The sequence below is a fragment of the Paroedura picta genome, unplaced genomic scaffold, assembly GCF_049243985.1.
Source record: "Paroedura picta isolate Pp20150507F unplaced genomic scaffold, Ppicta_v3.0 Ppicta_v3_sca22, whole genome shotgun sequence".
NCBI lineage: Eukaryota > Metazoa > Chordata > Lepidosauria > Squamata > Gekkonidae > Paroedura > Paroedura picta.
Genome location: NW_027518619.1, coordinates 3,086,373 through 3,110,196, shown reverse-complemented (window position 1 = coordinate 3,110,196; position 23,824 = coordinate 3,086,373). Strand labels below are relative to the sequence as shown.

General features: G+C 46.8%; 1 protein-coding gene across 2 annotated transcripts in view; it reads left to right on the top strand.

The window, feature by feature from the left end:
* The window catches only part of LOC143828379 (aldehyde oxidase 1-like), a 63,102-nt gene that overhangs the window by 26,937 nt on the left and 12,341 nt on the right, over window positions 1-23,824 (top strand). For both annotated transcript variants that reach the window (XM_077318770.1, XM_077318771.1), the window contains 11 exons: window positions 436-562; window positions 2,628-2,750; window positions 3,976-4,072; window positions 6,048-6,172; window positions 6,421-6,554; window positions 9,956-10,043; window positions 15,513-15,599; window positions 17,178-17,369; window positions 19,769-19,996; window positions 21,814-21,909; window positions 23,432-23,560. In XM_077318770.1, the coding sequence (XP_077174885.1) occupies window positions 436-562; window positions 2,628-2,750; window positions 3,976-4,072; window positions 6,048-6,172; window positions 6,421-6,554; window positions 9,956-10,043; window positions 15,513-15,599; window positions 17,178-17,369; window positions 19,769-19,996; window positions 21,814-21,909; window positions 23,432-23,560 (1,426 nt within the window). The remainder of the gene's footprint in view (window positions 1-435; window positions 563-2,627; window positions 2,751-3,975; window positions 4,073-6,047; window positions 6,173-6,420; window positions 6,555-9,955; window positions 10,044-15,512; window positions 15,600-17,177; window positions 17,370-19,768; window positions 19,997-21,813; window positions 21,910-23,431; window positions 23,561-23,824) is intronic.

Genomic DNA, 23,824 nt, shown 5'->3' with positions numbered 1-23,824 from the left:
AGGCTAAGGGCAGGCCTGCGTAGAGCAAGTTGCAGAAGTCCAGTCTAAAGGTGACCATCACATAGGTCACTGTGGCTAGGTGTTTCAAGGCCAAGTAGGGCGCCAGTAGTTTGGCTTGGCGAAGGTGGTAGAAGGCCTGCCATGCTACTCTCATGACCTGAGCCTCCATCAAGAGGGAGGCATTGAGGATCAAGCTCAGGTTCCTGGTGGAGTGAGCCACTGATAGCTGCACTCTATCCAGGTTGGACAGGCACATTTCCTCGCTTGGATCCTTCCTGCCCAGCCATAGGAAGGGTTGAGCGTCAGACGACTTTCATGGACTAGTGGCCTGATTCAATACAAGGCACTGCCAAGATTTCATGCAAGTTTTCTCTGTGGGCTTCATTGTACCTTATCGTAGTTAATGACTTTGTGCCTTTTGATTTCTCCTCTCAGATCAATAGATGCTTCAGAAGCCCTCAAGATGCCTGGTGTGGTTGATGTCATCTCCGTTCAGGATGTTCCAGCTACTAATGAGTTCTATAACTATGAAGTCCCGGATATTATATTTGCCAGAGAAAAGGTATGCTGTGAATGAGCAGATCCAATGTGGTGTAGAAGAAGAAGAAGCTGGCGTTTATATCCCACCTCGCACGACCTGAAGAAGTCTCAAAGCGGTTTACAATCCCCCTTCCTTCCTCTCCCCACAACAGACACTCTGTGAGGTAGGTGGGGCTGAAAGAGCTCTGAAAGAACTGCTGTTTGAGAGCTCTATCAAGACTGTGACTAGTCCAAGGTAAACCAGCTGGCTTCAAGTAGAGGAGTGAGAAATCAAACTTGGCTCTCCATATTAGAGGCCACTGCTCTCAACCACAACATCACCCTGGCTCTCTGTAGTGTAGTTAGCATGTCAGACTGCGATCTAGGAGATCCATGTTGGAAACCCATCTCTGCCATGGAAGTTCACCGGGTGAAGATGAGCAAGTCAGACATACTCAGCCTAACCTACCTCATAGGGTTGTTATGAGAATAAAATGGAGAAGTGGAGAACGATATAAACTGTTGAGGGTCCCTGTTAGAAAGAAAGTCAGGTTATGTCAATAGCTACAATTGTAAATCACTGGAAATTTCCCTTTACAGTTAAGTTACCTTTTATATGTTAGTCTAAAGAGGCATTTACCTCACTCTACATTGTGTATGGATGATTGGGAGGGTGTTAGTTAAAAGTTTATCATTAAAAAAACTTTGTTGGAGATCATCATCCTTTTCTATCCCTTCCTACAGACCTTTTCACCAGCTTATGGGCTTTTCTGCATTCTTACTTTTGTGGCTTGCAGGAAATTAGCCAGAGATACAGTGGTGTAGTATCGAAGTGACCACTAGAGGGAGCAAAACACCAGGAAAAAAATTTCTACAGGCACAGAAGTGATAAAAATTGGAGTGTGTTAAGGCCCATGGGATGGTTTTTGAATTTGGCTTGACCAGAGGCCTTCATATTTTCCAACACTGTCAAAACCAGACTAAACAGGCAATAGCCTTAGTGCAGGTTTTTCTAGACTGGGCAGGTGAATCTGCATGTTTGAGCAAGCTCCTTTCTGCCCATAATTGAAACCCACAGTTGCGAGTCCTGTCCTCTGCAGCCAAAAGGGACAGCTCCCTTGCCCTCCTCTCAGGGACAGCCTTTCAGATCCTTCAAGAGAGCCATCCTGTCCCCTCTCAGCCTCCTCTTCTACAGGCTGAACATCCCCAAGTTCTTCAGTCATTCCTTATGCTAGTATTCCATGCATAGAAAGTTACTGTTGAATATTTTAAATATTCAACAGGGCATGGGCTCATGGTAACTGTAGTCCATGCACATCTGGAGAACCATAATGTGGCCCGCTCCATTAATCCACTCAAAGATTACTGGTGGTGTAAGACCCCTCCCACCTTCTGACCTGGATATAAGGATTGGTGGACCTTTGTTCTCATTTGCATCAGATGAAGTGGGCCTTGCCATTTGTACCCTGGAAAATGTTGGTGGTCTTTAAAGTACTCCTGGAGTCACATCTTGTCCTACTTGTCCTACAGGAACCTGGCTTGGATGGCCCAGTAGTCTCATCTTGTCAGATCCTGGAAGCTATGCAAGGTTAGCTCCAGTTAGTTCTTGGATGGGAAGGGCACCAAGGAATTCCAGGGTCGCTGTGCAGAGGCGGGCCATGGCAAACGACCTCTGTTTGTTGCCCTGGAAACCCTACAGGGTCACCCTAAGTCAGTGGTGATTGGATGGCCCTTTCACTACTCAAATCCTGACTAACCTGGCTACCCACTTAAAACTACTCTGAAAATGTATTTCAGTTGCTACCTTGTGGTTAGATTCAGGTGAGTTGCCATGTTGGTTTGAAGCAGCAGAAAAAGTTTGAGTCCAGGGGCACCTTTAAGACCAGCAAAGTTTAATTCTGGGAATAAGTCTTTGTGTGCAGGCACACTTCCTCAAATGCACATAAAAGCTAAAACCCAGAATGAAACTTGGTTGGTCTTAAGGGTGCCCCCTGGATTCAGACTTTGTTCTAACTAGCAGACGATCCATCTTCTACAAGTGTGTGTTGGTGCAGATTTAAAGAAGAATGAATTTAAGGAAGAATGAAACTGTTTTCTGTGTTGTACAGGTGACCTGTGTAGGTCAGATCATCTGTGCCGTGGTTGCAGAGACAGAGGTTCATGCTAAGCGAGCAGCTGCCAAGGTGAACATTCGGTATGAACCAGAGGAACCCATCATCCTGACCATAGAGGTGAAAACCAGATTGTCCCTTCTTGCTGTTGTTTGTCTGTGTGGCGCCATTATGTCATTCTGCACTTGCTGGATAACGCGCTTTCGAAGCACTTTAGAAGTAGATTTTCCTGTTTTGCACAGCAGAATCCAGCTGCAAAAGCACATTGAAAGTGGATTATCCGGCATGTGCAGAAGGGACCCTAGTTAGGGATCTCTGGAGAGCATTTTTTGCTATAAGAATGTATTATTTTGTATCTTCAGCTCTGCGGCTAGAAAAGGCCTGATGTTATCTTCCCATACCTCTGCCACGTTAACAATAAAATGTCATCACAACAACAATAAAATCCAAAGCAGGAAATAAGAAAACAAATAGTATCAGTAGAAAAATAATAAAGTGCCAGGATAGACATTGTACTTCCCCAAAGACATAGCAACAAAATGTTGCTACTAATGCTATAATTGCCATCATATAATAATAATTCATAATTATCTTGACAATAAAGGTAAAGGTATCCCCTGTGCAAGCACCGAGTCATGTCTGACCCTTAGACTGACGCCCTCTAGCGTTTTCATGGCAGACTCAATACGGGGTGGTTTGCCAGTGCCTTCCCCAGTCATTACCATTTATCCCCCAGCAAGCTGGGTACTCATTTTTCCGAACTCGGAAGAATGGAAGGCTGAGTCAACCTTGAGCCGGCTGCTGGGATCGAACTCCCAGCCTCATGGACAGACAGCTTCAGACAGCATTTCTGCTGCTTACCACTCTGCGCCACAAGTATCTTGACAATACTATGCTGCAAATGGAAACTATGAACTTACTGTGAAGTTCTGCTTACAACCTGAATCATCCATCTTCTGTCTAGTCCTGCAGAGGGACTGTGCATGAGGAGGCCTGCCATCAGAGAGGTATTAAAAGCCTCCAGGGGGTGCTGCACACCAGAGCCCAAAACCTCTCCGATGGTAGGCCGGCTCATGCAGAGTCCCTCTGCAGGACTGGACAGAAGATGGGTGAATTATAGAAGTCCCCACAGAAGATAATTGATGAACAGTAGTTACAGGTAAGTGCGGTTTTGTTTTCTTCTGTCCAGAGTAAATGAATAGACTCAGCAAGGGTGGCCAACCTGTGGCTCTCCAGGTATCCATGGACTACAATTCTTTTGAAAAACTTGCCTCTTGGTTCACCATAGAGGGGCAGTCCATTACGTGAATCTAAAACAAGCTGCGTTTGTCTTTTGCTCCTGAAGGAGGCGATAGAGCACAACTCATTCTTCAAACCATCAAGAAAACTGGAACACGGGGATGTGGATGAAACGTTTAAAACTGTTGACCACATACTGGAAGGTAATCTACAGCCCGTCGGGTGGAAAACAGAGGTCTATACATCTGCCTTCACGCTACTGTTGGGGGCAATACAGATCAATAATTCACTTTCAAATTGAGAGGCATTTGATCTTTAAAATCATGTTTGTATGATTAGTCAACAGGAAAGGGTGGCTCTCCAGATATCCATGCACTACAGTTCCCATAAGCCCCTGTGAGGTATGTCCTCTGCTGACAGGGGCTCATGGGAATTGTAGTTCATGGACATCTGAAGAGCTACATTCTGGCCACCCCTGGTGTGGTAAACAGCCTTTTACAGTTCAGTTACAATCCCAAGACATGTGGATATTTAATTCAAGAGGTCCCCTGGGTGTGCTCTTTTGATTTCTGTATGCACAGCCACAGCCCGTACGATGCTCCTTCTTAATTCCCTTTTGTAGCTTTCATCAAGAGATGTAGCATCCTCCTCTGGACACGCTCCAGTTGTCTACCTCCTTCTGCTTTTATGGTGCCCAAAACTGAACACAGTATTCTAAGTGAGGTCTAAGTGGTTTTAGAACTACAGACTTCATTTCGTCTTTCATCTACCAGGCCAATCCTTAGTCTTGATTTCTCCAGACAGTCAGACACAATCTCTTTCGGCTAAATCAGAGACCCCCAGTGTGGTGCCTGCGGGTACTTTAGCATGCACATGCTGTCAGGGGCTCATGGGAATTGTAGTCCATGGCCATCTGAAGAGTCGCAGTTTGGCCACCCCTGCACTATGACCTTTCCCGGTGCCCTTCCAAGTGTGTTTAGGAAGTGAGTGAGGCCCAGTAGGGCTGTTACCCAGCAGGGCTCCTGACTGATCTAATTGACTGTGCAGATTAAAATAATGCTATTTCAGCAGCAGTTGCCACAAGTGTCTGTTTTATTCACTCTCCCATTCCCCTCTCCCAGTGCATTTAAAAAAAATTACCCTTCTCTCCCCTGCACTTGGTCTTCCTCTGTGTTTCTGTGCATGGCTCTGCCTCCTATGATGGACATTTTGTGGGCTGTACTGTCTCATACAGCAGCCATTTTGTGGTTGCGGCCATCATCAGGGACCGGTACTGGTCCGTGGATCAGTCGGTATCGGGCCGCGGCTCCTCCTCATCCGCCTTCCCGGCTGCTGCCTTGGGGGCTGCCCTGCCATGCCACTCTGCCGCCAGCTCACCTTTGGTTCTCTCCGGTGGCTGCCATGGCTGGGGCTCCCCCTAGGCGTGGCATTGTGCAGCTGCTGCTGGCAGCGCCCCCCAGTGGGTGGAGGGAAGTCAGAGGCGCCGGCGGGAAAGCAAGTGGAGCAGGGGCTCAGGTGGTGGTGATGTCCCTCGGCAAAAGACTATTCCCCCCCCCCCGGGCCTCAGTAAAATTATCAAGCATTGACTGGTCCCCAGTGATAAAAAGGTTGGGGTCCACTGCTGTAGAAGAGCTCCCAAGATGTCCACACTGTCAAAAGGATTACAGACCCCTAAACTAGAACCCTCTTCACTTCCCAGCCTTCCCCAGCTGGATGTTTTCTACCATGTTTAACATGCTGGGGGAAGAAGCAGAGGAATTGTTACCAGCCCGTCCCAAGCTTCTCATCTGCCTTCCTCTCACCACCCCCCTCAAAAAACAAAAGGCTACACTCCTCAGGCTGGGGGAATCTGAAGAAGTAGTGTTGGCTTCCATACCCTGCTTTTCACTGCACGAGGGAGTCTCAAAGCAGCTTACAATCACCTCCTCTTCCTCTCTCCACAGCAGACACCCTGTGAGGTGGGTGAGGCTGAGAGAGCCTTGATAGGACTGCTCTGTGGAAAAAGCATTATCAGGGCTGTGACTGGCCCAAAGTCATCCAGCTTGGCTGCATGTGGAAGAGTGGGGAATCAAACCCAGCTCGTCATACTGGAAGCTGCTGCTCTTAAACACTGCACCACGCTGGCTTTGACCACTGACCATGACACCACGCTGACTTTTTCTTCATTTTTTGGAATAGGTGAGATCCTTATTGGGGGACAGCAGCACTTTTACATGGAAACTCAGAGTATGCTTGTGGTTCCTAAAGGGGAAGACAAAGAAATGGACATCTATGCATCAACTCAGCACCCGGCATTTGTACAGGTCAGAGGGCATATTTTCAGCACATGTGCATACAAATGCAAAGAAAATGTATTTAAATACTCACTGTATTCAATCGCTCTGTTAAAGAAAATTAAGGGTTTTAAAAGCACTATGTATTTCTTTGGGTGAAAAAGCTTTGTGGATTTTGTCTTTTTTTCCTTTTTTAAAAAAATCTAAGCTTTGCGTTACACCAAACGTATGACAGCCCTGTTTTAAAACAAAACCAGCCTTTTAAAAATGTGTTCCAGGATTTGGTGGCGTCATGTCTAGGTGTCCCCAGCAATCGGATTATGTGCCACACCAAGAGAATCGGAGGAGCCTTCGGTGGGAAGCTGCTGAAAACAAGTCTGCTGGCCTGCATTACAGCTGTGGCCGCCAACAAGTGAGTGTGCATATTGACCATGGTTCCAGGAACAAGAAATGAGAAACTCAGGTCATGAATGACGGCAGCTGGTTGGGAGGGACCATGGCTCAGGGGTAGAGCATCTGCCTGGCATGCAGAAAGTCCCCGGGTTCAATTCCTAACTTCCCCATTGAAAATGACAAAGGTCAGGAGTGGCCAAACTGTGGCTCTCCAGAGATCTAGTCCATGGATCTCTGGAGAGCCACAGGTTGGCCACCCCTGCAGTAGGTGATAGGGAGGGCCTCTGACTAAGACCATGGAGAGCGACTGCCAATCTGAGTTGACAACACTGACCTGGATGGACCAGGGGGTTGATTCAGAGTAAGGCAGCTTCCTGTGTTCCAATGGCCATTCACTTTGAGAACGGAGTAGTTGCAACCCAGCCAACAGATCATAAGAAAATGAAACCACTTCTGTCTTTTGATGCTGAAACAGGATTGTATGAAATAAATCTATAGGATTTAAATGGCAGGGGTGGGGGGAATAATCTGTACATCCTTGATATGTTGATGCTCTGAGCCTATAGTGTTTAAAGCCAATGGTCAGTCTCTTAAGATGGACCTTCTGAGCCATATGGAAGGGCAGTATAGAAATCAGATAGATAGATAGATAGATAGATCGATAGATCGATAGATCGATAGATCGATAGATCGATCGATAGATCGATAGATCGATAGATCGATCGATAGATCGATAGATCGATCGATAGATCGATAGATAGATAGATAGATCGATAGATAGATAGATAGATAGATAGATAGATAGATCGATCGATCGATCGATCGATCTGCATTTACTCCTGAACATATAAGACAGGGTAAATGTGGTATGGCCTAGGACTGCCAGCCACTAGGTGGTGCAAAAAGAAAGCAGACGATCCCAATGAGATGAGAGAAGAAAAAGGATCTGTCCAATGGCTTAATCAAATAATATTCGAAATATAAGAGTCTCTGTTATCTCTTTATTGTAATTCCCACCTGGACTCAGCCAGAACGGTGTCTAGATGATTTTTCCGTTTTCCATTCAGTATCTTTCATCAGTGGCAGTCACGAGACCTCCACAAAGTAGTATTGATACATTCAGGGTATTCAATCTCAATGCATTCTATCGTCTTGTTTATCTTTTTTGAAGTATAGTTAGGATGAAAAAACTCGCGTGGTATGGAGAGCCAAGGCTGACCAGGAGCTTACAGCCTTGGTGGCTGAAGTTCTCTTAAGATTACCACTATCCTCCAGGTCAGTGGTCCCCAACCTGCGGGCCGCGGCCTGGCGCCGGGCCGCGAAGGCCATGGCGCCGGGCCGCAGCTCCCCCCCCGCCCCCCCCCGCAGTAAAAAACTTCCCAGGCCGCAAGCTTGCAGCCCGGGAAGCTACTTACTGCAGGAGGGCGGGGAGAGGGAATCAGGCCCGGGCTGCGCCCGTGCAGGCCGCGCCCGCGCGGCCCGCGGGCGCGGCCCGATCAGCGGGCGTGGCTCGCGGGCGCGGCCCGATCCGCGGGCGTGGCCAGAAGCGGCCAGAAGCGTGGCCGTGGCCCGCGCGGGCGCGGCCCGATGCCCTGCTGGTCCCCAGCCTAATAAAGGTTGGGGACCACTGCTCCAGGTGACCGAGATCAGTTCACCTGGAGAGAAAATGACTGCTTCGGGTGGTGGACTCTATGGCAGAAGACCTGGTGGGCTCCTGTGAGAGAGGTGAAGCTGGACTAGATGGACTCTTGGTCTGATCCATCAAGGTTCCTCTGTTGTTCTTATATCACCAGCTAGCAAATAGCCACAGTGTGGTTGATCTGGCCAGATTCGGTGTCTTAGCAGGGGCGAGGGGGACACACACACACTTTTCCTGCTTCCTGGCATCAAACATTCCAGCTGCTGTAAACTGCAGTGGTTGAAGGCCTATTTATTGCCTAGCTGGTACTTCTGTGCTGATACGACAAGCAGGATAGGCATGTGGAGGGGCATGGACATGCCATCCCAACAGGTCTTCATCTCACGCACCGCTGTTTCTGCTGTGTGGTTTTCTTTTTTCCACCTTTCTGCGAATGCATCCCTAGCGGGAGATTCCTAAATTGAAACCTTCACAGTCGCTACAGGCATTTGTCCGAAACCTGGGGATAGAAACTGCTGATTTCCATCTAGGATTACCGAGAACAATTCCTGGAAAGGCTCTCACACCTGTGGGATCGCAGGTATTAGTCAGATGAATTTTTTTCCAGCCCAAAAGTTCACCAGTGGGAATGCCTTGGCTGAATGTGCTTTCTGTTGTACAGATCTGTGGAGCCTGAGAGCCAGTTTAGCATAGCACTTAGGGTGTTGGCCTAGGACAGGGTTGGCCACACTGTGCCTCGCCAGATGTCCATGGATTACCTTAATGACTTTACTTTAAGTAATTGTAGTCCATGGACATTTGGAGAGCCAAACGGTGGCCACCCTTGATCTAGGCCAGGGGTAGTCAACCTGTGGTCCTCCAGATGTCCCTGAACTACAATTCCCATGAGCCTCTGGCAGCATTTGCTGGGAGGGGCTCATGGGAATTGTAGTCCGTGGACATCTGGAGGGCTGCAGATAGACTACCCCTGGCCCAGGAGCTGGGAAATCCCTGCTCAACCATGGCAGCTGGCTGGGTCAGTCACATGCTCTCGGCCTAACCTACTTCTCAGGGTTGTGGTGGGAATAAGGTGGAGGGGAGGAGGATGGTGTGAGTGGCTTTGGGTCCCCGTGGGGGAGAAAGGCGGGGTATAAATAATAAAGGAGGCAAAGGATCAGTAGTATAACTGGGTGGAAGTCTCCTGTTTTATTGAAGCCCAATATAGATTAATTAATGAATATTCATTATTAGTGAATATTGGTACTCAGTATCCAAACTGTATGAATAGGGTTGCCAACTCCAGGTGGGGAGATATCTGGAGATTTTGGGGGTGGAGCCTGAGAAGGGTCAAGTTTCGGGAGGGGAGGGACTTCATTGAGTTATTGTGCCAAAGGGGTATTTTTATTGTTGTTGTTATTAATCACCTACGCTTGCTCCTGGGGAGGAAAGCTATGGCAAATCTAGACAGCATCCTAAAACTGTTCTGACCGAGCAGTAATCTCAGGGCTCTCTCAGCCTCACCCACCTCACAGGGTGTCTGTTGTGGGGAGAGGAAAGGGAAGGCGATTGGAAGCCGCTTTGAGACTCCTTCGGGTAGAGAAAAGCGGCATATAAGAACCGACTCTTCTTCTTCTACCTCACAGGGTGTCTGTTGTGGGGAGAGGAAAGGGAAGGAGACTGTAAGTCGATTTGAGACTCCTTCGGGTAGAGAAAAGCAGCACATAAGAATCAACTCTTCTTCTTCTTCTGAGAAACTGAGAAAGGTCTCCAGTAATCAGCTTTCTCCTCTTTTTTGGGTCCAGGACAGGCCGTCCCGTTCGCTGCGTTCTGGACAGAGGCACTGATGCGTTAGTCTGCGGAGGCCGGCACCCTGCCATCGGCAGGTACAAAGTAAGCAGGGAGACTAGCCTATTTTCATAGGGATAAATGAATCATATCTAAATGCACAAGCAGAGTTGGAAGCAGGAGTCGTACCCTGACTCAGGCCTAACGCTACCCAGTAGCTTTAGGCAGCCCACTCTGTTTCCAGAGCCAAACTTGAACGAACATTTCAAAGATCTCTTAATTTATTCTTGTGCTTTGAAGATTTGTAGAGTGGGAGATAAGGAGGTGTGAAGCACTCCGCTTAATTAAATGTTCTATATAAATGCAGCATAGCAGTTTGAAGAGTTCGTGCTCCTGAAGGGCAGCCCGGCCGCCGGCAGGCAGTTCCTCCTGGGCTGCTGGCAGGCCTCTGCACTCCACGTAGGGTGGGGAGGAGTCAGGCTTCATTTCGTGAGAGCTTTGAGTCTCAAACGGTCATACCCCAAAACCTTATTGACCTCGAAGGTGCTGCTGGACACAAATCTAGCTCTCCTACTACAGGCCAATCTGGCTACCCGCTGAAACTATTCAGTGTTATATAATTCTGAGATTTCTCTACATAACTAAACAAACAAGAAGTAAAGTGGTAATTAGGAAAGACTTTTACCTCTCTTCTGGGAGTGTCCTGCATAGTGCTGGGACTAGATGACCCAGGAGGTCCCTTCCAACTCTGTGATTCTATGAGTCTTTGTTTATGACAGGGAAACCTGTTTGTTTCAGTGTTCAGGCCCTGTTCCCAAATGATGGGCATCATTCTTGAACTTTAGCACTTAAAAGTTTGTACTTAGGACCAGAAGCAAACATATGCCTTGGCCTATGGTGAAGTGGTGAAGAGCCGCGGCTGCAGGAGGGTGGTATACAAATTTAATAAATAATAATGACAATTACAATCTGGTGCACTGGGTTTGATTCCCCACTTCTCCACCTTCAGCCAGTTGGGTGAGCTTAGGCTAGTCACAGTCCTAGCACAGCTGTTCTCACAGCAGTTCTGTCAGAGCTCTCTCAGCCCCACCTATCTCAACGGGTGTCTGTTGTCGGGGAGAGGAAGGGAAGGCGAATGTAAGCTGCTTTGAGACTCCTTCGTGCAGTGAAAAGCAGGGTATGGAAGCCAGCTCTTCTTCTTCAGTTTGAGGAGTCTGAGGCTGGGAGTTCGATCCCAGCAGCCGGCTCAAGGTTGACTCAGCCTTCCATCCTTCTGAGGTTGGTAAAATGAGTACCCAGCTTACTTGCTGGGGGGTAAACGGTAATGACTGGGGAAGGCACTGGCAAACCACCCCGTATTGAGTCTGCCATGAAAACGCTGGAGGGCGTCACCCCAAGGGTCAGACATGACTCGGTGCTTGCACAGGGGATACCTTTACCTTTACCTTCTTCCTCATTCTTTGTTTCTGCTCTTCCTTTTGGATCAAGCCTGCTCCTTTACTCATCTTTCCCCACAAATCTTCCCGAGTCAAAGCCCCTTGGCATCTACGAAATGAGAAGGAAGGTTGCAACCCGGCCGCCCCAGTGCATTTCTGGAAATCCGTTCATTTCTTGCCTCTTTAGAAATCCAGAGCAGAACTTCTACTCTCCTCCCCTCGGAAGAGACTTCCGGGGTTTATCCCCCTGTTCCTTTTTAATATGTCTCAGTGATGGCAGATGTCCAGCACAAACGGGGAAGGAAGAAACTCTCTGGATCATACCTTCTCTTGACCAATGAAAACCAATTTTCAAGTTTTGATATAGGTTTGTTTTTTTGGTCTGTGGCTTCTTTGGGGGAGGGTGTGTGTGCTCTTTTTAAAATGTCGGTGGTAGACAATGCCAGCAAATTGGAATCCACATATGGCGATCCTGTAGGGCAGGGGTAGTCAACCTGTGGTCCTCCAGATGTCCATGGACTACAATTCCCATGAGCCCCTGCCAGCAGAGGACCACAGGTTGACTACCCATGCTGTAGGGCTTTCAAGGCATGAGATGAACAGAAGTGGTTTGCTATGGACTCTATCAGCATAGCATAGCTACCTGAGCTTCCCTGGTAGTCTCTCTTCCAGTTACCAACCAGGACCAACCCTGCTTAGCTTATATGATCTGACAAGACCAGACTAGCCTCAGCCATCCTTTTTTTCTTTTAATATACAGTAAGAATGATTAGTTTGGAGGGCTTTCCTAGGCTCCTTCAGCCCTTCCTATTGGCTGATTTGAGCTGGCCAAGGTCGGGGTTCCGTCCATTGTCTTCCCCTTACAATCAGTACAGTGCAATAGCTGACATCATCAGACATCTGAAGCAGACTGAATCAAGCTACCTAAATTCTGTACTAGCTATCGGTCCTAGATTGATAGAAGGTCAGTGAGGCAACTATTCCCCCCCCCTTCAGAGGGTGTTTCCCCTTAAAGTTCTTCACCCAGTGACTTTAAATCAGAGGTCTCCATCATAGTATTTGTGGGCACCTGGGCACTCACCAACACCTTTCTTGACTCCCATCAGGTCTTTTACAAAGTGGGTGGGGCTGTTTCCTAGCAGGGCTCCTGCATTTATCTGATTGGTTATGCAGATTAACCACTGCCACTGCAGTGTTTTATTCACTCATCCCTCTTTCCCAGTGTAGTTTTTAAAAAATTAGTGTTCTTCTCCCCTGCATTTGGGCTTCCTCTGTGCATATGGCTCCACCTCCTGTGTGTCACACCCCGTTGGCGAGTCCACTCGACCCTGGGAGACCCCCCCCCCCCGTAGAAAGCCGCTCCAGACAAATGCGATGCTAAGAAGTCAGTTTTTATTGAAAGATTCCATAAGATGATGCGAGAAAGAGCATGGTAGGTACAGAAGAGCATTGACAGAGATGAGCGCAGATAACCCTCTTGGGGTTATATATTGGAGGGCAGCTTTTAGGCGGGAAGGTAGTTTCACAGGGGAAAGGCTTTTGATCTTTAAGGTGCAAATTCTAAGGAGACCTCCAGTCTGCCTTGCCGGTTTGTGGCAGTCAATTTCTTACAGCCAAGAAGTAGCCCAAGGATACGGGCAGATAAGAGTGAGTTCTCATGGTGGGGGAGAGAGAACCTCTTGGGGCCATAAAGTATATCAGTGGAGGTGAGGGGGATGGAATGCTAGGAATGGGGAGCGGTGTTCCTCGGTAAACCTCTAAGTCAACCCTCCAGCCGAGGACATGAGGACAGATATGACATCTGGTGTTTCTGCAAGAGACCAAATGAGGCACAGAAAACGGGGATTCGTGACACTGCGGCAGTCATTTTGGAGTTGGCCCTATAGTGGCCATCTTGAGGTTGTGCCCACCACCCTGTGTGAGTATTCCAAAGGTACTCACAGGCTCAAAAGGGTTGGGGACCCCTGCTTTAAATAATATTCTGGATCTGTGCAGTTTTTTCCTTGCTCTGCTTATTCCCCACCAGCTAAACAGAAAACTGAGTGTATGGCAAAACATACTGGCTTTGCTGTTTTTCTGTTCGGTTACAGCTGGCCGAGAATCCTGGACGGCGGGCAAATAAATGCACAGAGAATTCATTAACAAAACCAACTTAAGAGCCAGCTTGGTATGGTGGTTAAGAGAGGCAGCTTCTAATCTGGCGAACTGGGTTTGATTCCACGCTCTTCCCCATGAAGCCAGCTTGGGTGACCATGGGCTAGTCACAATCCTGATAGTGCTGTTCTCACAAAGCAGACCTGTCAGAGCTGTCTCTGCCCGGTCGGTTGTGGGAGGAGGAGGGGGAAGCGATTGTTAGCTGCTCTGAGACTCCTTCAGGCAGTGAAAAGCAGGGCATAAAGACCAACCCTTCTTAGCATCTGAAGTTGTACACACTGAATTGCACGATGTTGCCTCATTGTTGGAACAGGGTGAACTTGCCCCCAGTTTCCAATAAAACTGTCCACTCCAGTCACACACAAAAAGAGAGCTGAGAAATATTTTAAAATAATGTGTTTAATAGCGTTCAATACACGAGAATGCAGAATCATGACAATAGAATACTATGTCCGTAAAATCAGATTTGACAATCTAAACGAGCTTCCCTACTTCTTTTTAAAACTAATTCTTGCAATTTATTTTTATTCCAAAAAATAATGAAGGGAGATCAGATTTGCCCAGCCTTACTCTGTGGATATCTGTCTCCATCCCCCTAACTTCTTACATGCAGACATTTCCCTCCTTAACATGGTGTACCGTAATTTCTTTAGCCATTTTCCCAATCTCTGCCACTTTCTCCTGTCTCCATGCTACAGCTATTAACATTCTGGCCGGGGCAAATAAGTTTCCTATTAACCACGTCTTGCTATGCAAGATCTCTCTAGGCATAACGTTCATTCAAAAGCTGAGAAATCTTGTCAGTGAAGCAAACTGTTACGACACACAGGTTGTTGGGTACCTATGTGGAATTTGCCTGTGTTACAGGATTGCTTCTCAGAACAGAATTTTCTTCAGAAGAGTCCCCTTTCTTCTTCGCCAGCAAAGTTTATAAATGCCAGTGAGGTTTCTTGCAGAGAACAGCTTTTCTATAAGAGTTTTCCCCTTCGGATCCCTCCTTGCCAAAGGCTGCCTCTTTTCAACAGAAAAAATGCAGACGCTCATGCTGGTTCTTCAGTAAAAACAAACATCGCTTAATGTCTTCTCATCTGGCCAAGCTGGAACTCACAAGTATTGTGGAAATGCTTTTAAAATTTCATGTCTATGACCCTCTCGGGTTGTCCTGACTTGTGTGCTGTGGCTGTAAGAAGGGAAGATGGTTTACTCAAAAGTAGGGTTGCCAACCTCCTGGTAGCACTTGGGAATCTCCTGTTATTATACGGATCTCCAGATCCAGTTGGTGTAGTGGTTAGGAGTGCGGACTTCTAACCTGGCATGCCGGGTTCGATTCTGCACTCCCCCACATGCATCCAGCTGGGTGCCCTTGGGCTCGCCACGGCACTGATAAAACTGTTCTGACCGAGCAGTGATATCAGGGCTCTCTCAGCCGCACACACCTCACAGGGTGTCTGTTGTGGGGAGAGGAAAGGGAAGGCGACTGGAAGCCGCTTTGAGACTCCTTCGGGTAGAGAAAAGTGGCACATAAGAACCAACTCTTCCTCTTCCTCTTCTTCTTCTGCCCCAGATCCCACCCACTCCTGGCTCCACCCCCCGAAATATCCAGGTATTTCGCAACACAGATCTGACAACCCTACCTAAAAGACAAGACTTCTTCTCGATAGGGCTGCCAGGTCCTCCCAACCACCAGTGGAGGATGGGGGCGGGGTAGAGTTGCCTGATCCAGGTTGGGAAACTCCTGGAGATTTGGGGTGGAGCCTCAGGAGGACAGGGACCTCGGGGGGGGGAGAGGTTCAACGCTAGAGAGTCCACCCACCAAAGCATCCATTTTTCTTCAGGGGAACTGATCTCTGTAGTCTGGACTTGAGCTGTAATCTCATCTCTGCTGTTCAGGTTTCATATCCTTTTCCTGCTGTGCAATTCGAGCCAAGCGAACAACACCAATATAACAGAGCAGTAAATCAGTTTCATGCTTAATCCCCTCCAGATTGGCTTCATGAATAATGGCAGAGTTTTGGCCGTGGATGTCAGCGCGTATATTAATGGAGGATGTACTCCCGACGACTCCATTTTGGTGAGTGTTTCTTTAAGGTGATTTTCAAGTAGCGGTGAAAGATTTTGTTAATGACATCAAGTGGAAAGGGGGAAAGGACATTGTATGTCCTCTGGTGTCCCTGGCTCAAGGACTGTGTAGATTTTTTATGTCAGAATTAAAATGCCATGTTGACTGCTTCTTCAGTGATTCAGCGGAGGTTTACTTTGCCTCTGAAGACCAATATGACATGGTCAAGGTATTTAATGCAATGGCAAAGGCACTGTAGGCCAGCTTGGACTAGTGATTAAGAGGGAAGGCTTCTAATCTGGTGAGCCAGGTTTGATTCCCTGTTCCTCCACATGCAGCTAGCTGGGTGACCTTGGGCTCCCCACAGCACTGATAAAGCTGTTCTGACCGAGCAGGAATATCAGGGCTCTCTCAGCCTCACCTCCCTCACAGGGTGTCTGTTGTGGGGAGAGGAAGGGAAGGCGATTGTAAGCTGCTCTGAGACTCCTTCGGGTAGAGAAAAGCAGCATATAAGAACCAACTCTTCTTCTTCTTCAGTTATATCAGGGCTCTCTCAGCCCAACCTCCCTCACAGGGTGTCTGTTGTGGGGAGAGGAAAGGGAAGGCGAATGTAAACCACTTTGAGACTCCTTCGGGTAGAGAAAAGCGGCATATAAAAACCAATCCTTATTCTTCTTCTAAAACATATTTTCAAGGATATATTTATTGTTTAAATGTACCTAATTTTGCCTACAATTTTTGTAATATAAGGGTAATGTTTGTGTCTACTGCAGGCACATAGAATATATTTTCAGGGCTATACTTATTGTTCAAAAGCAATTTTGTACACGTGTAGTGTGCTACAGTGTGTGTGAGACTAATACACTATTGAAGCCTTCAACATTTTTGTGTGAGAAATGTTTATCCTATCTGTTCCACTTAATATTTATGGTAAGGCCTAGGAAGAGGAGGAGTATGGTCTCAGGGCTTAAGTTAACACCCACTCAGGGCGGCTGTCCCGCCCCTGAGTGCCTCCTCCTCCAATCGGCCTGCCTGTCTGTCCAGCAGCCAGCCAGTCGCCTTCCGTCCCCCACCTGATCACCCCCTCCTCCTTCCACTTTCCTCCGAGACTCAGAGGCTGCAGATCCCTGCTGTGTGAGAGCTGCCCCTGCCGGTGAGTTCCCTGCCCAGGGGCCTCCAGTGTGCAGCCTTTCCAGGACCTGGGAGGAAGGAGAAGCCATCTGTACGGTTCTCCCACCCCATCCCCCAATCTAGTGCCTATTGTATTCTTGTATAGTCCCTAGTTGTGACTATAATACACTTTTGCTTACTATAAAAATTGTAGTTTCTAGCATTTATTGGTTCTGTCTCTCAGACGATAAACACTAACAGACGTATGTCAAGGCTTCGCAATTTACAGCTCTGCCTCTCTGATACTGGTTATCTGGTGATGCTGCTTGCAGAAAATTAAGGCGTTCAGAAACCTTTCCCCATGTTTACCACAGCACAAGACGTTCTTTCCTGACGCGGGTTCCTTCTTCCCTTCACACAATGTGGTATTGTAAGCCGAACAGCTCTCATGCCTGTTCTTTTCTGTCCCCCATAATGCAGGTGGCAGAGATACTCCTATTGAAAATGGACAACGCCTACCACATCCCAAATGTACGGATTTGCGCCCGTGCTTGCCAGACAAACTTGCCACCCAACACCGCCTTCCGGGGATTTGGTTTCCCACAAGGTGGATTGATGGCTGAAGCTTGGATGACACGTGTGGCAGCCAGGTGTGGCTTGCTGCCAGAGCAGGTGAGGGGAACGAAGGGTGGAATGCCTATTCTTACATGAAAACTTTTTAGAATGAATACACTATTGACAAAGGGATTCTGGGAAAACAGCGTGAGCGGGTGAATGCTGGATCTTAGTTCCAGAGCTCCCAGGCCGAAGAGAGAAACGTGTACATCTCTGAGGTCCAACAGGACCTAGCTAATAACCCATCTTTCGTTATTAGTGAACCCAATAGATATTCATCTTTCCCTATGACATATCTGACCAAGCTTGAAGTACCTAGTCATAGGAGGGCCTTCACTTTGGCACGCTGTGATGCCTTCCCTTCGGCGGTATTAGAAGGAAGATACAGGAAAACACCCTATACCGAAAGGAAATGCACCTGTGGCTCTGGACACGTAGAAACCATGGAACATGCTCTTGTTCAGTGTCGATTCTATAATGAGATTCGAACTAGTCTAATTCTTCCGTTGCTAGGCAGATTCCCAGGGCGCTCAGGAGAATTTTACATTTCTCTGCTGCTTGCAGATATAGAAAATAATACAACTTATAGAGTTGCCAAGTTCTGCGCAGCAGCGATCAAAATTCGTAATAGAATGGTCTGTTTTAAGTGAACTGGACAGCTGTGCTTATCTACCTTATTCTATTTTCTATTGTTATCTATTAAGATATTTTAATTCCTGGTTTTAATGGATGTTTCTGTATCATCTTATGCTGGTCTATGACCGTAATAAAACTAACTAACTAACTAACTAACTAACTAACTAACTAACTAACTAACTAACTAACTAACTAACTAACTAACTAACTAACTAACTAACTAACTAGCTAGCTAGCTAGCTAGCTAGCTAGCTAGCTAGCTAGCTAACTAACTAACTAACTAACTAACTAACTAACTAACTAGCTAACTAACTAGCTAACTAACTAGCTAACTAACTAGCTAACTAACTAACTAACTAACTAACTAACTAACTGTGAGTTATCAAAGACCTCTTGGACATTTTTCTAGCAGTCCACCTAGTAGAGAAGCATTGCAGCATTAACCGGCTCTTCCTGGTAGAGGAAGCAAACACTTTTCAACTTCTCCTATTTCTAGTTTCAGTGATGTGAGGGGGTTAAGGATCGTCACCAGAACTACCAGTTAATAATAAACAGATTTAGTGAACAGGGTCGGGGGGGGGGGGACTCGAGAGAATCCCACAAGGTGGGGAGACTGTTGCCACCTCCAGATGGCAGCTTGAAATAGCCTGGGATAACATCTGAGTTCAAGACAACAGAGATGGCTTCGCCTGGAGAAGATGGCTTCTTTGGAAAATGGACTCTGTGGTATTTTACCCCACTGAAGCCCCTCCCCTCCCCAAACCCCACCCTTCTCAGACTCCACCCCTAAAATCTCCAGGTATTTTCCAAACTGGAGGTACTAATCCTTCAAACAGCTTAAGAAATTGACATTTTTATTCTCTGCACTGGGCACTACATCAGCCTTGCTCAATTTTTTGGCCATTGAGAAACCCCTGAAACATTTTTCAGGCTTTGAGAGACCCTAGAAATGGCCCGATGGTGCAGAATATGGTTGGGAAGCCTAGCTGTGCATAGGCTTGTGCACCAGGGGTCTGATCCGGACCAATTCGGCTTCAGCGCCCATTAAAGTCAAATTTGTAATTCCAGGGGATTCCCAGGTCCCACTGGAGGCTGGCATCCCTAGCCAAGAGCTACCATACCTGAATCCAGTGCAAGGACTGTGCACACACTGCACAAGGATTCCTTTCTTCCCAGGTTTCCCCTTGTCCTGGGAGGCATTTCTGACCCTGGGAACATATATTCTCAGGTCTTGCTAGGATTGCCAATCTCCTGGTGATGCCTGGAGACCTCTCAAAGTTACAAGTGCTCTCTAAATCACAGATAATTTCCCCTGAGGAGAATAGTTGTTTTGCATGGCAGGCTTTGTGACATCTGAGGCACTTCCTTGTTTTGCTCAGGCAAGGAACTGCACACACAAAAGATGAAATTAACTTCTTACTTAACAAGCATTTTATTATATGAGTGATTCCATGCACACTATGTTTGTGACTTTTGGGAGTGTGGCAGGGATGCATGGGTTACTTGAAACCTGAAGGGGTTACTCCATGGTCAAAAGGTTGAAAAAGGCTGTTTCAGACAGTCTTTGAGGGAAGACCCACATGGATTAGATTTATGGTTGTACAAAGGCCATCAAAACAGTTGTTTTATGACCTGGTAGTGTAACAAAGTAAGGAACTGATTTTGTAATGCTCCCATATGCTGTCAGTAGTCTGCAATCAGGTTCTACCAATATTCCCAGAAAGTCTGTGACAGGTTTTAAGTAAGTAAATCTTGAGTTTAAAAGTTCAGTATAATTTATCTTTTGGTGTTGAGTGTTTATGGTCATTCTTTGCTTCCAGGTTAGGGAAATCAATATGTATAAAGAAAATGGACCAACACCTTACAAACAAGAGCTCAAGACCCAAAACCTGCTTAGATGTTGGAATGAATGCATGGAGAAATCTGCATATCGCTCCAGGAAAGCAGCTGTAAATGAATTCAACAAACAAAATTATTGGAAGAAAAAGGGAATTGCCATTATTCCCATGAAGTTTCCAGTTGGCTTTACCATACGCGTTCTAGGTCAGGTCAGTTTGTTTTGAAAATGCACATAAATATCTCTATGGGAGCATTGTTAAAGCCAGAACACTCTTTCCTCTAACTGCAAGGAAGAATTAGGAGGCACTCTGTGTCCATGGGTGCTCTGGGTACTCTGCCTCCCTTCCCTTCCCTTCCCTTCCCTTCCCTTCCCTTCCCTTCCCTTCCCTTCCCTTCCCTTCCCTTCCCTTCCCTTCCCTTCCCTTCCCTTCCCTTCCCTTCCCTTCCCTCCCCTTCCCCTTCCCCTTCCCCTTCCCCTTCCCCTTCCCCTTCCCCTTCCCCTTCCCCTTCCCCTTCCCCTTCCCCTTCCCCTTCCCCTTCCCCTTCCTCCCTCCGGAGCCAGCATGATGTCTCCCCCTGCCTTTACTACAACTTCAAGAAAACCCCAGTAGCTGAAAGACTCCGCCCCTGTAATTCCGGGGGTGATAGAGTCAATCAAACACGTCCTCTTAAGGTGCCCTACGTTCAACTCTGTAAGAAATAAATTCATCCTCCCATTACTCATGGATTACTCCAACAGCTCAAACAAAGAAAAAGTTAAATTCCTCCTGTGGAATAGTAGGGGCCATATTATTAAGCAGGTTGCCAAATTTTGCACACATGTGCTTAGCACACGGGAAAGACAACTTAAGCTTAAGTAAAGATTTTTAGAGGAATTTTATGATGCATTTTTTATAATGTACCCATCAATTATACAATTTAATATATTTTAAATGTTGTACTGGCTCCCTGATTATGCAATTTTCTGCTGTGAAATGTTTTTTTTTCTTGCTATCTGTTTTATCTGGCCGCAGTGCTGTATTAAAATAAATTTGGATTTGAATTTACTACAACTGTGCCTCAAGTAGGCTGGAAAGAGGGTCTGGAAGATAGTCTGGATGACCCCCCCCCCAAAAAAAATACAACTTCTCCATCTTTGGAAATTTTTAAACAGAGGCTGGATAGCCATCTGAAGGAGAGGCTGATTTCTGTGAAGGTTCAAGGGTGTGGCGGGTTACAGTGGATGAGCGATTGGGATGTGAGTGTCCTGCACAGTGCAGGGGGTTGGACTAGATGACCCATGAGGTCCCTTCCAACTCTATTATTCTTTGATTCTACGATTCTATAATTCCCCCTCCCCCTCTTCAAAACCACGAGAGAACTCATTCATTCTCGGGGGGGGGGGGGGCGGGTACAATGGAAACAACTAGTTTCCGACCATTAAGGTGAGGCTGGAAAGTCCATCACATTTTATTCCTCTGGCATAGAAATCTTTCTCCAGCCATTAAATGTAACTTCAGAATAGGATTTCTCGTTTTGTCTAGTCCAATGGTTCTCAACCTGGGGGTTGGGACCCCTTTGGGGGTCAAAAGACCCTTTCACAGGGGTTGCGGCAGGGCAATCAGCTTGGCTGGGGGGGGGGCACCATCCACACAACAGCCTTGTGGGGTAGATTGAGATAGAGCGTTCATCTGTCTGGAGCAGCAGAAAAAAATGAAATCGGGACGGTGGGACAAGAGGCAGAACTGAACTGAGAAACCTCGGAAAAGACCCGATTTATATACAATCATGAACCATGGATCTCCACTCCATTGGTCAGTTTCGGTATAATTTCTGTGAAAGAACCCTTGCATAATTTTATGGCTGGGGGTCACCTCAACATGAGGAACTGTATTCAAGGGTCGCAGCATTAGGAATGTTGAGAGCCGCTGATCTAGTCATTCAAGACCATTCAGATCTCTCTCTGTTATTGGCTAAATTTAACACCCCCAAATCCTGCAGCTCATTTCTTAAAAGCTCTTTATTGGTTTTGCTTTGCATTTGGTAGGCAGCCGCACTGGTTCATTTGTATACCGACGGGTCCGTGCTCCTGACACATGGCGGTGTAGAAATGGGACAAGGACTTCACACCAAAATGATCCAGGTACTGCAGGACCCAAGTATTTCTTGTTAAGGCGTATGAAACCATTTTGTATGATATTTCATTCTTCCTTTGTTCATGAAACAGTTAAGAGGCATTCTTAAAATAGCCTGCGCCAGCTATATTACTGGCTGGCACAATTCCACTGGCATCATTGAGGCTGTCCCAAGCAGTTCCTAGGGACCAGCCATGCATCATTCATTCATTCATTCATTCATTCATTCATTCATTCATTCATTCATTCATTCTTCTTTTTCTTCTTCTTTTTTCCCTTTCTTTCTTTCTTTCTTCTTCTTTCTTTCTTTCTTTCTTTCTTTCTTTCTTTCTTTCTTTCTTTCTTTCTTTCTTTCTTTCTTTCTTTCTTTCTTTCTTTCTTTCTTTCTTTCTTTCTTTCTTTCTTTCTTTCTTTCTTTCTTTCTTTCTTTCTTTCTTTCTTTCTTTCTTCTTCTTCTTCGCTTCCTCCCAACAGGCATGCTCAGGGTTGTTTACAGCAGGTGTAGCAAATGCTGGCAGGGACTCATGGGAATTGTAGTCCATGGACATCTGGAGGACCACAGGTTGACTACCTCTGGTTTACAGCATATATTCCACATACAACCTATTATAAAATCACAGTTAAAGCCATAATAAAACTTTAAAAACACAGTTTCTTACATATTGATTAATCAGTCCATTTTTTCCCCATGTTGCATCTTGTATATTCAGTTTAATGGTGGGAATGGCTCGGAGGTGAATGGAGGAAGGCCCATAGATTCTATTGGCTATATCAGTTATTAACTTGTTGTGGCCTCAACTAAACACCTGGCAGAAGGGCGCTGCTTTGCTGGCCCTGCAGATCTTGGGTCATGGCCTGGGTCTCATTTGGCAGCTTGTTCCACCAGGTTGGGGCCACAGCTGAAAAAGCCCTGGCTAAGTCCAGATGCACATGTTTCGGGTTGGGGACCACTGACATGTTGGCGTTTGACTTTCTCAGCATTCTTCTGGAGGCATACTGGGAGAGGCAGTCCCTTAGATACCCAGGGGCCAGACTGTGCATGGCCTTGAAGGTTCTGTAATGGTCCTGTCCTGAAAATAAAGGCCCTTGCAAGTTTCTTGGTTCAGTTCAGATACAGCTCTGTGCCTGTGTGTGGCTGCTGGATTGTGCGCCACCCTCACCCCTCCTCTCTGCGCTGCGGTGCTGGCTGCCTCGGGCTTCGGTGATTGCCGAAGTGCACAACCCTACTGCCGAGTAATATATTGGTCTCAAATGACGACGGCGCCAACATGTGGAAACTGGTGATGGCTTTGCCACTTGGAAGATGGCGGAAACTATTGTGATATTGCAGGTCAGGAGCTGAAATTCTCCAGCTCTGCCAACTCGCCCAATAATTGACCACGTGAGCATCATCCCACTTTTTTTGTTCTGCTCTGGAAGAGAATAGCATGCGTGGAATGAATTTTGGAACGTACCACTCTGCGATTGTATCGTATAAAGGTCCTGCCTGTCCTTAACGCAGCTAATGATTGTGTTCGTCCCTCCTCCTAGGTCGCGAGCCGAGAATTAAAGATGCCAATGTCGAATATTCACTTTTGTGAGACTAGTACGACGACAGTCCCTAATGCCTGTGGCTCAGTGGGATCTATGGGGACTGATGTCAACGGAATGGCCGTGAAGGTAACGTAGGAGCATCAATAAGGCTCTTATCTTGAGCTCAGCTCTCTGTGCTATGAAAGGGAGATGACCACGGACAGGACTTCGAATGGTGGTTCCGTCATCATCATGAAACTCCCTTTCTTGTAATTTCCATTTATTGGATTTACCTTCTTGGGTTTTAAGTAGAAAGCTAAATACCCAAATAGCCGTTTTAGCACGTTGAGGTGTGGTTTTAGCACACGGTGTCGTTTTATAGGCAGTTACTTGATAATACTGACTTTATTG